A 17066-nucleotide genomic window follows, 5' to 3' on the forward strand; every position below is an offset into this window, starting at 1 on the left:
ACTCAGGACGTGATGATTTAAATTAGATTCTAAAAACCCTTGGAACAGCATAGCCTTTTTCTCTTGTTCATGTCTAATTCAGTCTGGGCAGGATGCTCTTGCACAAAATAATAACTTGCAGAACAAACTATTTTCATAGAATATCTCTGTTTCTGTGTTTTGTGCATTCTTCCCTTGTTGGTTAGTGGAGAACTGACATTTCTAGTTTTTAAGATCTTGCAGTCCGTGACATACACACAGTTCTTCTTGAAGGACTGATTATGGCTGGTGTTTCACTTTCAATCACACAGATCAAAGCAAATGCATTATTCTTGTATGTTCCTAGGTAAATCTACATCATACATAAGATTACAAGATAGATGTAAATGCTTTTGTGAAGCTTATTAGAGCACAAACATTTACAATGTTGGTGCTATACAGCTCAAAGCTTTTTTAACCTCTCTGTCATCCAGAATTCTAATAGTGAAGAATTTTACTCCAAGAATGATGCTACTGTCTAAATATCAAACTATTTCTTCTCTCTCTCTGTCTCTCCAGACTTTCATAGTACTGGCCACATGAAGGGAGAAAGTAATAAAAAGCTGACTGATCTCTCAGTTTCTTATTCTTCTAGGTTTTTTCTTTTTTTTTTTTTTTTTCAAATTGAACCATCGTTCTATACACCTGAGTGAGTCAGTTCATAATTAAGCTGCACTTTTTAGCCTCCACAGTCCACAGCTGATGTTACTTTTTCATATCTATGTTGACCAGAGATCAAACTTCTGTGAATCACTCCATCTCCTCACTTCTCAGCATATTCTCACTGTGTGTGTTTGTGCGTATAAGATGTAGACTCGAGTATGGAGCCGAAATATAACTTTATTTCATGACACATCTTCTGTGATGGGAGCTTTTGTGCAGACTTTAGTAGTTTTGTGAGTGGCCTTTAATTGCATTAACCAGTAAGTTTTGTTTCAGATGGCTGCCTGGCCAGCTCGCTCACTAGATGGATGGAGTGGTACTGTAGATGTTCTGTCCTTTACACTGATGGAGTTTACAGAGCAGGATTTTTTTCTGTGGAGGGCTTGAGCATGGTAACTGCCACAGAATTACTACTCCAGCTGTCTCCTTGGAGCAGAATATAACTCACTTTGAGCTACAATCATCAGTGTGCAGATGAAATTTATTTCTGATCTCCTTTTTGAACCCAAATATTGCCTCTATATGCTTCTTGCTGGCCAAGCACTAGATGAAGAGAAGTTCCCAAAATGGTACCCAGTGACATGCAAGCCAAGACATTTTCCCTGAGCGTTATGTCAGCAGTTACAGTTATAGAAATAGTGCCAAAGGCAGGAGTTTCCAAACTAGCAGTGAGAGAGTTCAAAGTGATATGTTATTGCTGCTTGATCAGCTGGATGCACTCAACTACAACAGAAAAGAATTAGGAGTTATTGCTACTTCTACTGTCACTGATAATGGCAACTAAATTTGGGAACCCTTCTGTAGTGCCTTTTTCCACTTGTGGCTGACCCTGAGTTCAAATCTCTTCTTCTTAGACAGAGACCTTGCCATAAAATTCTAACCCAAGTTATTCCCTAGACAATTACCATTATGTGGGATTTATAACTTGCTTTTGGTGCCACCAGCACAGAACACAGCACTGCAGCTTCTAGGTGGTATCGGTGGCACTGGGAAGACAGCACCTGAGCTTCTCATTAGATCCTTAACCAATTTTAGCTGCTACTTTAATTACTTCTAATAATCTTCAGAACTACTGGGTTGTCTGGAATCTAGTTATTTTTCTCTCTTTTTTATCTTCTTCAGGAACTGTGAAAATTAACAGAAGGATCTCTGTTGATGAGTGCAGCTCAGGCTTCAAAATCGACAGCATCTTGTTTTCATATGAGTGCCCTGAGGTCTGCAGCTGACATCTCCTGTCTGTTAATGCCCAGCCCAGAATTAGACAGCAGCAGATTATGCTGAAAGTGTTCTTGTTCATTCAGGCTTCCACATTAAACAGTCAGGCCAGACATCAATTTTCTGTTTTAGAGCAGGCAGGTTTTCCAGGAGATGTGGGTCATTTGAATTAGTTTTGATTACTCTTAACTTTTTTTCTTGTACTTATTGTACAGAAAATAGCTGCAACTATTACAATTCTGTGACACAAAGTAAGAGCTGCGGTTCTTCCACAGCACATCTCCATAAACCATGATTTCTTTGTTGATATAGTAGATTTTAGTCCCTGCATTTGCTTTTTCTATCACTCTTAAACATTAACATGTATATGACAATACATGAAAGCCCTCAAAAAAAAACCAAACACCTGTAACTTATGTGTCCTCCAAGTATGTGCATGCTTCCTTGACCTCTTTTTTTACAATGAGGACCAATTTGTCTCATTGCAACTTGATATAGCAAATGATGATGTTTCTCAAATATAGAATCATACCTTTCCACATACCCTTTAAATCGTGAAATCATTTTAAATCTCTCAAAGACAAGATTCTTTCTTCAGAGTGTCTGTTTGTGATACTTAACTATTAGTTGATTTCTTAATGGAGAAATGTATACTTTTAGTTTTATCCATCGGCCTAAAGGAAAAATATGCACTTTTGATGTATTGAAAGTAAAAACTTTCATGATTAAAAACATATAATAAAAGATGTAATTTTCTGATAATTGTAAATGAGAACAAATTTTAATTAAGCTCTACTAGATTTTCTGCAGCAATCATATGTTCCAGAATGACTCGAGAATATTGACTTTCTGCTTGGATTTCAGCTGTAGAGTTCTAGAGTTGGCATAATGCCCTGCAAGTACAAACACCCGTCACATTATGTAACAATTTAAGGCTCTGAAACTTCCATGTTTACATGTTCCCTACCATGAAAACCAGCTGCTAATCAGCCGTGAATATCTTGTGTGTAAACATTGGGACGTGCTCCTCTGACTTTTTAGCTCACCTGTTCATTGATTCCTTGGATTACCGCCAGAAGACACCACTATATGAGCTCTTACAACTTGCTGAGGATGAGAGCTTTATACATCTGATCTGTTTTACTTGCATTTAGCCTAGGCTAGATAACATTAACATTTTCTTTCTGCAGAAAAAAAATCTCCCCTTTCAAAAAACTTTGTTTGGAAATACTACTATTTCTTATCAAATTGGGTATTTTTCTAAATGAAGTGAGGTTGTCTGTGCTAAATCCCGATGACTCCTAGATCTTCAAGGAATATTTTAAAGAACCTCATATAACCAAACTCAATCCAGTAAACAGGCAGCATCCAGGAGATAGTAGTGTTGCCCCTGTGCCAAGCGGGGATGAAGGTGGTGCAAGGAAACCCCCTTACAACCTTCAATGTTAGACCTTGCTTAGTTTTGGAGCAAAGATCTAGAAACCGTCTTTTTTTGTCCTGGCTGCATGGCTCTAGACAAACTCTGAAGGCTCAGTTTTCCTTATAGCATACTGATTTCCAGCATTATCCTGCTTTTTTTTTAGTGGAAGTTCACCAAAAGCAAGTTTCTCATGACACATTTTAATATTATCTGATGAGAATTTTGTGGGAATTCCACTAGAAAATTCTGCATGAGACCTTATTGTCAAAGGTTACAAAGAGAAGTTTGCTGACAGTATGCCAGCATTTGTTATAGGCAGCTTTGCACCTTTGCTGGAAAACTCTTAGGTGGTCTTCAAACCCAAAGAGGTTACAAGTTACTGATTTTAAGACATCAATAGATGGAGAAAATAACACATCCGTCGTAGCTTCAGCAGTTACTCTATCTCTCTGTTAAAACGTGTACTTTGTTATTTGAGTGTAGCTGGACTCTACTGCAAGTCACTGATCGTTGTTATGCCCTTCTTCAGTAGATTCAAGCCTTTTAATACGTGATGCTTCCTCTTCCCTACAGTACTTCTGCACTGTAATCAAGTCACAATCCTCTTTTCAGAAAGCTGCAGAAATTCATCTTTCATGTTTTTCACAATCAGGTGTTATCTCCATTTTTCCAATAAGAGTTGTGACTTTTTACCTTCTTTGTAGTTTTTAGCACCTTAAAAATATATATATGTGTGTTCTCAAGAGCTCTGCGCAGTGTACTTCATATCCTTGCTAGACAGGCCAATTCACCAGCTGCTTCTGCTCACCTCTGCTATTGAGTGTTTTGCACAGCAGTACTCTAGCAGTTCATGGTCTGTAGCTTATGACCCTAAATCTTCAGCAGGAGGCACTGCCTGGTAAGATACATTTCCTGATTCAGTAGATACTTTAGAAATAGTCTGGAGTTCTTTGTCTTGGGATGTAGAATTTTTGCTTTTGGCCGTATGAAAATGTACTTTGTGTGACTGGTTACAGCTAAGTGATTTAAAGCTTTCTGACCAACCTGTTGCATTACTATTTACCAATATATTAATTATTGTATCACCTGCTTACTTTATCAACAGAAATATCTTCTGCCTCTGTAAAAACAGCAGCAGACCTTGAACAGAACGAAAAAAAAAAAAATTGTATGTTTCCTTCATCAACCAATTTTACTTTCTTATCAAGGAATTAATCTGGTTTTAGTTGAAAGGACCTATTTTCCATAAAACCATGTGACTTCACATTGATTATATTCTATATCCTTTAAACCATCACTAATGCAAACTTTTATGAGTTGTTCCTTTGTTTCATCTGGGTTTGATAAAAGACAAATGGGCGATAGGTACCACCTTCATCCCATTTGGTCTTTTTTGAGTAAGACGGGCATAACATTAGCACTGCGCCAGTCTTCTGGAATTTCCCTTGTGGTCTAAGATTTATTAAAAATGAACATCAGTGAGCCAGAGATCTCATGATAAGTACAGTCTTCTTTCATAGATTTTTATAGATGACTGCAGTGACCTCTTTCTTTTTACTGAAGAGATTAATGAAATTCAGTGTGTGGTACTGATTGCTATGATGACCTTTGATGAGCTGTCTTGTCTTCCTAAAGAATGTGTTAAGAGAGTTTTTCAAAGTGAAATAGCCAGAGGAAGTGGAGTAATAAAAGAGGTTTTTGCCTATATGTATTTTCAAAAAACTTGAATATATTTCAGTAGTTTCATAAAAATGTGGTTTTGAATGCTTAGTTTGAGAAGTGGATGTGAGCCTGGCAAGGGTAAGTCAATAGATGTGAATATATAGCACTAGTTTAAAGGAACTCGTTATTGAATTAGGCACAAATTTTTAACAAGCTGCACTGGAAATTTATAATGGAAGGAGTTGTAGAAGGAAGCATATACTAGTTTCTTCATTTCAACTGGAACCAAAGACAAAAATATTTAAATTATCCGAGAGAGTATTTTACATATTTCTGACTTCCCAGAAACTAGGAAGCACTAGAACAAGAGTGGCTTTGAGCTTTTCTGAGGGTTTTCAGCTTGCTGCTCTTCCAGCTGCATATCCTCTACCCCATTACATATTTTTAGACAGTTTGAATGATCTGGAAAAATCTCCAGTACAAAAATCAGTAAAAGAGGACAATGGAAGAGAACTTTTGAATGAATAGCAACGACAGAGGAAGGGATTTCAAATCCTGCCTGTGCTTGTAGCACAGAAGCAGTAGATAGAAATAAAAGATGAAATAGACTTGGGTGAAATTATACATGAAGGAAAGTCTTCTTCATATTAATAAATTACAGGTAGAGAACCGTCTCATCATGAGACTTCACCTATCAGCTGTTAATTACATCAGCTGCCTGTGGTTTTTCCATTAGCAAATCTAGTTGTGTTTCAGCTGTGAGTCCCCTGGTCTGCAGTCTTTTCCAGATCACCACTGTGGTGATCCTGACCTGTCTGTGTGCCTGAGTTTTTGTTGTGTCAAGATGAAGGCATAAGCTGTTTTTGTCACAGAACTGTGTTGCATGCTGCCCTGGACTGGAGGCTGGTGAGCACAGTAAGAGGGCACCTGTAAATTTAACGGAAAGCAAAGCCTTAGGATAGATACTCAGATTCTTGACCTGTTCAGGGAAACCCTTAGGCGTGTGTCAGGTCCTCATGTGTCCTGTTTGGCCTCCTGCTAGCTAACCAGCAAGCTTCTAGTTTTAAAACAATGGCATCATGTACTGTCTCTTGCCTAACTGCCCATTTAAGAGATTTTGGAGAAGGTTGTTGTGTTGTGTGGAGTTTGTGACTGGGGTCATGGAAGAGAGCTGGATGCAGTGCTGGGGTATATTATGGAGGAACATGAAAGCTGAACTGGTGTTACAGCAAGCAAGAGATGAGAGAAAGGACATATATCCATAGAAGCAGAGTGAATGAGGCTCTGGTAGTGTCACTAGAAAAAGGGACTATTTATTTATAATGTAGATGGGACTGGTACAAGGTGCAAGGTATTTTGGTCTTAGGAATTTGTTAGATAGAGAGGAAAGGGAAGAAGATTGCTGGCTACAAAGATAATCCACAAATTCCGCTTAATTTCTCTTTGTGGTTCTTGCAGATCAAATAGAAATATATTGTCTAGCTTCAGTAATGAAGGCCCTGATTTCACCTGATAGTTTTTCCCTCGAGCTGTTTAATTTCAGCAGAATTTACCAGCAGCTGTAGGGGATTACTCATTCCATCATGCCAGTCATTCCCACCTACTGGTTTCTTTAATCTATTTGTTCTGTCTTTCATTGATCGATAATGTGTGGTCATTGTTGCAAGGATTCTGTTCATGACAGGTTTTTTAATACACCAACTCATCCAGTTATACATCTCACAAGTAAGAAACCAGTAACTGATTTGATTCTTAATTACAGTTTTCTGCTGTTTACTGATCCTGTATATTTTTTGATATATACTGTAATTTCAATCCATAAGCTAAAGTTTTGGGTCAGTTGCTTTTAGAAGCTAAGATGCTCTTGGTAGTAGAAGCTACATTAACTAAGTCTTAAGGTGCCATACTTACTACAGGAAATGTTTTCAAATCAAGTAAGGGTACTGTACTGTGGCCTCCTCTGTCACAGGAGGACAGGGATTTTCTGCAAAATGACTGCAATGCACTTACAATATTCTAATAATTATAGAAAAGCTTTGTGATTTGACTTCTCACGGTGTTTGATAAGCCAAAGAAAACCTTTCAAGTGTATTACATTTCCTTTCAATGTTGTACTTAGACTACTCACTAGACAACTAGCCTTGTGACATGCTATAGTTAATAAGTTTTCCATGCTGTCAAAAGTAATAATGTTAATGTGACATTCAGTTAAATTAATTTTGTTTTGTGCACTGGCCTGCATAAACGTGAGTGACATTTAGAAATACGATCAGGCAGGAGCTGAGGAGAAGCCAAGTGGCAAAATAGAGCGAGATTCAATCATTAAAGCAGAGCAGCCGGCTGCAAGCATTTATGGGTAGGCAAAGAGTTACAGAAAACCAAGCTATGATGTTTGGGCGTATGTGTTTCTTTTAATTCATTCCTCCCTTTCTCATTTATTTAAGAAATTCATTTTCTTCCTGTTTTAATTAAGAACTCTGTATGTTTGGTACCGTGGTCCCTTGTTTGGAAATCAAATAGGCTGTTTCTGCTAATCTTTGATTTCAAGTGCCTTCAGCCACAGCGTTTTTCATTTTGCCAGAGGCAGCTGATTGTAATGCTTTTAAACTGATGACCGTGAAGTGTCATTTTCTACTAATAATAACAGTGTTTTCTCTTTCCATTTCCTCTGCTTTTTGGAAAGAAATAATAGAAGTGCTTTCTCGAAACAGTTAAAAAGGTAATGAAGAGGACTAAAAGGAGGAAGCTGACAAAACCTGACTTGTTAATCTTTTAATAACATTGAATGGTTCAAATTATTGCCCAACTTGCTTTCAAGTCTGATTTACCATTGCATTGGAGAATATTACATAATTAGGGCAGTTAAAAGAAACGCGATGTACTAACTTTCTATATATATATTGCAATAAGAGGACAGAGATTTGTGAAGAATTTCTATGTCAAGTAGTGCTGTTCAGAGGAGGGGGGAAAAAAAAGGTAGATTTTATTTCCACAGAAAGATCCTGCCAGGTCTGTTCCCTTTAAGCAAAGGTAAAAAGTAGTGCTGGCATACAGAAGTTGTATCACAAAAGAGTCAGAGAGTAGGACTGTAGTAGGAAAATCAGTCAAAAGGAATGTGCAATTAAACGGCTTCTTTTGGCTCTTCCTCACTCCTACTTTATACTGTTACTTTATCCCTACAGATACCACCTCCTGATAACTTTAATAATTCACTTCATTTGAAAGATTGTTCCCTGTCTACCCTAAAACTTCTCCCTTTTAAAACTTACCTCATGGACCTTTGCTTCTATTTCTGTTCTCTGTTCACCTAGCATCAGTCTCCTTTCCATCTCTTCTTCAATCTGTTGTCACTGCTATTCCCTTTTTTACAGCATCCAAAACGAGCCCTCTGGATCTTTGCCTCAAGAAGCTTCTGTTTCTTCCGAGATCTCCTGCTGTAACCTATTTCAGTCTGCTATGCTTCTTAATTTACTTGTTATGTAGCTTGCAAAGGAACACTTTACATTAACAGGAGCTTCCTTTTATGGCCAGGTTTGCACATTTGAAGAGGGTGTAACCTATGAAAACGCTTCTGAAATAATGTTAGCAAAAGCAAACACAGGAGAGGCTTTTAATCACAGATGCTTTGTACTTCCATTTTGTAAGACAAGTGGGTTATTTCTTCTAATAAAGACTGATCCCTGAGTAAGGAGATACACAGTAGGGCATTATCTGTTCATATTCTATTGTTTTAAAATATTCTTTTCAAAAGTGCGGTATGTACAGTTATGAAGAAGGTTCTTCCTTCTCTCCAGAGGCATTTAGTACCTATTTACTGCTAGCTTTATAAACGTCTGGCTGCTCCATTCATGGGCATGAAATTATTTTAGACAGCAAAGGAATTACTCTGCTTGTCAGATTAATGGTTTAGCCGTTAAAATCCGTAAGTTTATATTGACTGGGTTTACAGTTAACATTTTGCAAGTCTGAAATAGCTACTTCTGTAATCAGCCTTTTGATTGAAAAGAACTCTGCCTCTCCTGTTCACTCTCGCTACTTTATCTCAAAAGTAGTTCATTGACTTTGGGGTACAGTGGTACTTAGTGTGCATACATATTCATGTGATAGTCTCCAAAAGTGTTGTAATAATGAGCTGACACATTAGCTCCAGCTTTTCTTTCTCTTTCCGGTTCTCCTTTATCTTTCCCTGCTGTACCATCTATTTCTAGACTATTTATGCAAACTGAGTTTTAAGAGCTTCTTGATCACTTCCCACTCCTTTGCCTAATTGTGGCAGAATCGTCTGCATATTGTGGGGTCATCTGGTCCCTGATTTGCAACCATAAGAGAAAAATATTGTCTTTGTTTCGTAATTGTACCTTATGCAGGTTTGAAGTGTTCTGCTTTGCTCTTTAACCATGTATTTGTAAAAATTCAGTGTCTTTGAAACTGGTGATGTTAAGGACAGCTGCTGTGGCAATACAATTTCAGGTTTAAAGAAAAAAAAAAGGGAGGGAGCCAAACAAACCAGTATTTTCTTTTCCCAGTATGATCTCTGTTTGTCCTAGGGGTGTGGAGGAACAATATTTTCCCAGTTATAGATCTCAGCTATGCATATGGGTTACTAATTCTGCCCACGTGCTATGGTGGCTTAATTGAAGTTGTGGCCTGTGTCATCTATTTCTGCATCCATGTGATGCTGCTAATAGTGTTATTGTGACAGCTTTGTGGCTTAGTGTATTTTCATGGTTTGCAGGCCAAGAAAAGGAATTTGTTGGATTTGAGATCTCCATGTGTAGACCGAGTATGATTGCCTCAAAACTGTCTGAAGCCTGTGGATATGGCAACTAGGATTAGAGATTCTGTCATTACAGTTTACCCAGGTTTCCTGGATTTGAGAGGCTCTGATTTGGCTTATAACCACCTTTATGCTGTTCCTGTTTTCTCCACAGAGTTTTAAAACATTTTGGGTGGTATGGAAACCACAATGAACATTTTGAGTCTCAGTTGAAAATCTGATTTGTGGAAACCACATCCTATTGTTTTTCTCTCTGGCTTATGCAAATATCCACAATCAAAACCAGGTATTGAAGTTGGAAACCCTCCTCACTGTGTTTACATTTTGGAGATCCAATTAGGAAAAAGCATATGGTGCTATGGCTCATTATTTTGGTATTGTTTTACCAACAGAGCTGCAAGCATCGACTTTCTTGCAATATCTTCCACAAAAATGTGGAGAATGTTTATATTAAGAAGACAGATATTGCTGTTAGAGATTCTGCAGTGCAAATGAGAGTAATCTGCATAAATAGCATTTTTCTATGTAGCTCCTTAGGAGAGTGTGCTGTCAAGGCAGAAGTGACTGCTGACAAATACAAGAAGAAACATGAGACAGGCAGGAGCTGCTTGGAGTCATCTCTCCAAAGTCCAGGTTCACAACAAGACTTAGAATAGCCTTTTCTAAGCTGAAGGAGTGTTACCAGCTCTGTCTGTGTCATTTATGTTCTGCTTCGTTGCGTCCTCTTTAAATGTAATGAAGTTATGGAGTTGCTTAGATGGAGAGAGTCTTTTGATTGCTGTTTAGGCATTATACAGGAATAGGTTAATGTCTATGAACCTCCCAGTTGGAAGTTTCTAACACTAACTTACAGTTTCCGTCAAAGTAATTTACTAACATAAATTATTTATACCTAGGGCTGAAAGAAATTCATAATAACAATAAGGCACCTCCATGAGATAATCACCACACCAGAAGCACTCATCTGTACCTCATAGCCCTGCAGGGGTTTGTAATTATCTCCTGCAAACCACACCTCTAGTGATTGCTTTTTTTTGCTTCATTGCAGTGCTGCCACTTGAAGTATTTTGCCTAACAAATATTTTAAAATTTAAAAAAAGAAAGAAATAAAAAGTTAGGAATAGAAAACTCGTGGCAGTCATGCAAAGAGAAGATGTTAAAAGTACAAGAAATATTGAAGAAATGCAGTTAATACAGATCTTAATAACAACAAAAAGTACTAAATGTGATTCTGTAGGCATTTAAGGAGGTACTTATGCTTTTTCTTCAAGTTATTCACTGGAATGAGCCTATCATCTGCTGTCATTTCCCATGGATTGCTGGTGATCTATGGAAAACTGGCTGTTTACATGGTGCTGACTCCTTCTACGTGCTTCCTGCAGCTAAAAACACATTAAAAGAGGTTGAAAATGCATTAAATGCTCTCATAAAATTACTCTTCTGTGTAGACAATTGCAGTATTTGCACAGAGGCATAACATGATTACAGATGGAGAAGGACTGGTGAGAGGTGATGGTCTCCGTGGCAATAACTGTGTTTGTAAAGTACCTCTTCCGGCCTCTGCTGAAGTACTCTGATAAGAAACAGCAATTCTAACACAATTTTATGCTTACTAAGCACACTCTAGTCTCAACACAAGTACAAACAACCAAAAAATTAAAAAAAAATCTAAAATCCTATCAACAGAACCATTAGAAGCATGGTATTGACTTAAAAGTACCTTCCAAAATAGAAGTTCAGATAGTTTGTCAATGAGGTACATTTCTGAGGAATACAAATACCCATGCTGCTACAACCAAAGCTCTGCCTAGTGAATCTAGGAGTGAGGGCAGAGCCCCTCAATGTTGGGTGATACATGAGTACAAAGGTCTCTAAGATGAGGGACTAAAATGAGCTTTCGGTCTTACTCAGAGCCCCATGAATCAACCAAGCTAATTTAAACCAGGTCTACCATATAATAGAACAGCAACTGCAGAAAAGAGCGGGTGACTGGGTGAGCTGTGATCATGATAACACAAATCAATAAGCAATTGACTTCTTCCATTCTGAACAAGCTGCAAGTGATAGGTCAACTTCACTGCTAGCCTAGTCAATACAGACTTTCAAAACTGAACGTCAGGGGAACTGGAGCGTGTTGTGCTGTCACCATGTTGTGCTGTCACCATGCCGTTGCAGGCTCAGTTAGAGCTCCAAATGAGATGTGCAGATCACATGGCTGAAATCCATATCTCCATGGTCAGAATGTATGCTGGGATTCATAACAGTATATGCAGACAGGGAGGAATAGTAATTGTGTCCTTCCACAGCAGTGTGGTCTGTGGTTATTCTAGGTGTGAGTTAAAAATGTAAATTTTCTGATAGGATCTCTTCTTCTGAGCAAGGTCATAACATTATTATAGCTTTCCTGGGTCATATCAAGGTCTCTAAGATACTGCTCCCCATCCAGCCCCTTTTCAGCCTAGAGTCCTAATCTACTTAGCTGTTCCTTCTGCAGAAGCTGTGTCATACCTTTGATCATTCCTGATGCTTTTCTTGCAATCTTTCCCAGTTCTACCTTATCCTTTTTGAGATGAGGAGGGCACCGTAAGTTTCCAAGATACTGGCACGTTTGCATTCTGACAGAGTTTTTGTATATGATGCATACATTTAACGTCATGAGCTGTTTTGTTGTGTTCCTTCTGAGCATTCCCTAATTACACATAGCTTTATGTTTGTTCTGCATGTTTTCTGACCGCTGGTGATCTCTGAGCTGATGTTTTGCAGGAAATTATCCATTACAGTCCCTGGGCCTCGTTCCCAACCTGTAATAATCAATTCAGAGTCTGTCACTTTCTAGATATTACATTATTATTGCAGTTTCTAAGTGCTCAAAAATCAAAAGGAACGTTAACTACGTGATGCCATATATACTGCCTCAGGCTTTTGCTTGGAACAACATAAGCAGAATCCTGCATCCCCAAGGAAGTCTTCTGAGACAAGCCCATGCACCTTTCGATAGGAGAGTAAGATGTAAACTCTGAAGTATAGCCGAGTATCTGTCATGCATCCCTCAGATATACTGCAGATGCTTATCCAAACCTGGATAAAAAGTGATGGTGTGTAAGAGCTATTAAGTGAAGAACTGCCACTGATGCTGGAAATTTGGTTTAAGAGATGAAGTTCAGTTTCTCTTAAATGTCTTGGAAATTTGAGCTTCCAGCTGGAAAGGAACATTTTGATTCCTTTTAAAAGTGCTTAGGACATCGGCTATCTTTTATCTAGGACATACCCACTACATCCATGAATATGTGAGCAGTTGCTCTCGGAAGTGTTCCCCCAGCTCTTTAGGTCGGGTTGTGACTTTGCCTTTTCTTCTTAGCAATTTGAACCTGGTAAATTGCCATCTCCCTTTTGCATTTGTGGTCTGGGGAAAAGGTGCACAAGTTTTGCAAAAATTACCTAGTATCTTAATGAAAAGCTTGGATACACCCTCAAAATTTTTCAACAACAAACCTTCCAATTTATTCTAACAAATCACTGGAACCAAAGCAATATATCTTGATAGAAACGTACTTTATATTCTACTGCCAAAATAAATTGTGGAATCACACGTGCCGTAAGAACTAGTGTCTTTGAAAGAATAACACTGCTATCTGAAATGCTTTATTGGACTATTCAGTGTAATCTCATTCTTCTTGCCTCAAAAGCAACATAGTTACCCCCCCTAGAGATACTATTGTGCCTGAAAGGAAGGAGGAAAGCAGTTCTGGTCAACCTAGTGATCCTTTCTGAGCAGTACTCCACTCTTCTCTTTCTCTCATCTGCAAATTCAAGTCTGTTGCTCCTCCTTTTATAACAAAGTTCCTGTAATTCTGAACATAATTCAACCCTTCCCTCTTTGCCAGGACTGTTAGGAAACTACTAAGCAATGAATTGCAAAAAGTTGTGTTTGGTAGGATCCCAGATGATAGGCAAGGCTGAATGCAAAACCAAATATCCTTCTAGCCATTCCTGATGTGAGGGAGGGATGCACAGTGAGCTTTGCCAGCCTGTATCTTCCCTTGTTTTTTTTTTCCTTTTGTACCTGTCAGATGAGAGAGAAGTCCTTTTTTATACTGGATGTTTTGTGCTTTGTGAGTTTTATACTGTTTGCTTTTCTGACAAAGTGTGGTGAGAGACATCCATATTACTGTTCCACGGAAAACAGTCTAGTAGTTGTGTATGCACGCGATTTCCACTGGAACACAACCTGGAAGAAAAGAAAATACAGTCACGTCTTGGTTTAAAGGGCAAACAGTATTTGTGGCACCCCGATTGTCAGGGGTGAAATGCTGAGTAGTATAATGTACTTTGCAGCCATCACAGATCTTGTCATTTGGCTCCGTACAGGGCAGCTGTTGTGGACTCCAGTTGCTGCAGCAGATTTGAGGCTATCAAGTATTTAAGCTGGGCAACTTGTGGCACATATCTCATATTCTTCATTTAAATGTTTTGTTTAACAGGAGGAGTTTGAGGTATAATCCTGTTGATTTTCTGTGGGGCTTTCAAATTTACATTTTTAAAAGGTACAAAAAATTATTAAAATATAACACCATGTCTTGTTTGCTTTCACAGCAAGAAAAACTGGGTGATATCTGCTTCTCCCTTCGTTATGTGCCTACTGCTGGCAAGCTGACTGTAGTCATTCTGGAGGCAAAGAACCTGAAGAAGATGGATGTCGGTGGACTATCAGGTATGTGCATGAAAATCTGTTTGTAGATTTTGCAGGCTTGTAGAGGCAGAAAATCAACTCATTTTCTCTTGGAGATCTCTTGGTTGAGCAGGTAAGGGCTCTTGTTCACTGTCTGAAAAATATGGCTTGTGTTCTCTGAAAGTTAGGGTGTGGCTGAGCGTATCAGAACTCATTCTAGCTTAAAAAAAGGAATTTCATTATATGTCGCATTCTGCTCCAAGACGAGGTCTGAAGAGTTAAACAGTCAGATGACATTGCAAGCTTTCTGTGCTTTCCTTCTCTCCTGTTGCCTGGAGATAAATACAGACTATTCAGGCAAGAGAAAAAAATCTCACTACAATCCCTATTGTCTGTTTAATCTCACTAAATGTGAGTATTTCCCTGCAATGTTACTGATAATACATAATAGAGGAACTTGCCACAGGTCACCGTACTGGCTGCTGGTTGAGGTGCTAGGATAATTGTTTCTACATTTGAAGGTCTCGGGTGTCGTTGCTCCCATGTGCAGAGTTGGGAGTGCTCTGCTTTGGTGGGTGCACCAGCAATCAAAATGACAATCTTGTACTTGTGGTAGTCAGTGAGGTTCATATTTCCAACACACTCAGTACCTACAAATAGTCCTCGTGGTCTTTGCTGATAGTGAGGCCGTACACGCCGTGAGTGAGGTGATGTACGCCATCTGTAAGGGAGGGTGCAGCTAGCACACGTGGCATCGAGGCCGTGTCCCAGGGACCTGGTGGAGCTCTGCGTAGGCTTCTGTTCTCTGCTCTGTCTCTGATTCTTGGACACCAATTACTGTCTAAATAGCCAATTAGCTAAGAGCAAATTAAATAACAAGATGCTTTATAAGGAAAGGTCTTTTCAGGATAATTTTATTTTATATACCCTCTGTTTAAAAGAGGCAGTTTCTACTGACCATTGAGAATGAGGATATTTCTAGCGCAACTCTAGAACTGAAGGCTTTTACAGCTGTCCTTAACACACAGATGATATTATCACCAATATTGCTGACAAGAAAAATGGTTTTGGTTTTTATTTTCTTATAAACTTAGCACAAGGTAAGAGTTTTATCCCAAATACACAGAGAAATGGGGACCTGCTAAAAGCAAGCTTGAAGGTTTTGTTTGCCACTTTTGATGAACAGTAACAGGAGGAGCTTCACAAAGTTCAAGGGAACAAAGTCTCTTACCAGTAACCAGTTATCTTTTCTTTTAATTGCTTCTAAAGTCTTCCACTGTACAGCAACAGAGATAATAAAATAAAAGGCATCAAAATATTGTTGTAGTCATTACCTGAATCAAGTCTGGGTTTTCCTTGTATAAAATGGACACAAGATTAGGATGCAACACTAATATTTTCCTTAATGCTTGTACTGAACCAATTGCAAATTAATGTTCTTAAGAATATTTACTTCCTAATTGTTTGCTAGTGAAAGATTAGGTTCTCATAATGAGGAGACGTGGGGGTGTTTGACTGAAGTGTAGCTCTATGAGCTAGAGCATCTATATTCTTTTCCAAGCATTGTGAGAAATGTGATGGATAATGGGTACTCAACTCATAAAAAAAGAAAGGGTCAAGGAAAGCACTAATGAACTGAAGACCACCTACAAACTTCAGATGGAAAATATAATGCATTGTGTTGGAAATAACTATAACAAAATGAATGGGCTTACTCTCACTTAAATATTTTTCTAGGGGATGACAGGTTTTGTTCTCCTTTTTTTAGGGCCATGCCAAACTAGAAACATCATGTTCTCTCAGAGACAAACAAACCCGATGGGATACCATGGTTGTAGCAGGAATTCAAAAGTCACTGACAGTGATAAATAGCAGTTTGTACGGTGTTTCTGAGGCAGTAATTATAGATGAAATAATGTTGGTTTAAAGTGGATCCAGTATCTTCCATTAGGGAATTTATCTTTTGAATAAATTATGCAGAAATAACTTTTTAAATCAAACTGAGCTTCTGTTGTCATTATTCACACTAAATAATACCTACTCTCAAAGTACAGTATTGCTAAGTGGTAATGAAGGTGGAAGGATTTTATCTCAATTAGCGAATGCTTTCCCCACTAGTTTTATTATTTTCTCTAGATACTAAAATGGCTTTTCATCTTGCAAAACTGAAAGTTTTGCACTGCAGTGGAGGTGGGAAAATGTTAACAATCAAATGTGATCTCCAACTGGATGTTACCTATATACTCAACAGCACTTACTGTCACCAAGGGAAAGCCATTAGCAAGAGGTGAAAATTACATAGTTGTCACAGGAGAAAAAAAATCTTAGAAGTTTGTCAAAAATAGGCAGAAAGGATCTGCTTTTGAGTTTAGAATATGTCTTTTTGTTGTTCTCTCCGATTTTGGAGAAGATGCTGGAAAAGCAGAAGACAGGCATTTGGAAAGGGCTCTGCTTTCTCTTGCACCCAGCCTCTGTGCCTCTCTGGGGAGCTGATCTGCCTTGCAGAAAGGAGGAACAGGGCCCTGGCTCCCACAGGAGCTCTGGCATCGTCAAGTGTTCGCAGCACCGCGACAGGCGACCTTGTGGTTTCCTTCTGGCTGCTTCTCTCCGCATCTTGAGTATTACTGCTACTAGCAAATATC

General features: G+C 38.5%; 1 protein-coding gene across 4 annotated transcripts in view; it reads left to right on the forward strand.

Moving 5' to 3' along the window:
• Positions 1–17066, forward strand: part of SYT1 (synaptotagmin 1) — a 358558-nt gene that overhangs the window by 290249 nt on the left and 51243 nt on the right. For all 4 annotated transcript variants that reach the window (XM_065041224.1, XM_065041217.1, XM_065041211.1 and 1 more), the window contains one exon: positions 14349–14466. In XM_065041224.1, the coding sequence (XP_064897296.1) occupies positions 14349–14466 (118 nt within the window). The remainder of the gene's footprint in view (positions 1–14348; positions 14467–17066) is intronic.

The sequence above is a fragment of the Columba livia genome, chromosome 1 (genome assembly GCF_036013475.1).
Source record: "Columba livia isolate bColLiv1 breed racing homer chromosome 1, bColLiv1.pat.W.v2, whole genome shotgun sequence".
NCBI classification, from domain to species: domain Eukaryota; kingdom Metazoa; phylum Chordata; class Aves; order Columbiformes; family Columbidae; genus Columba; species Columba livia.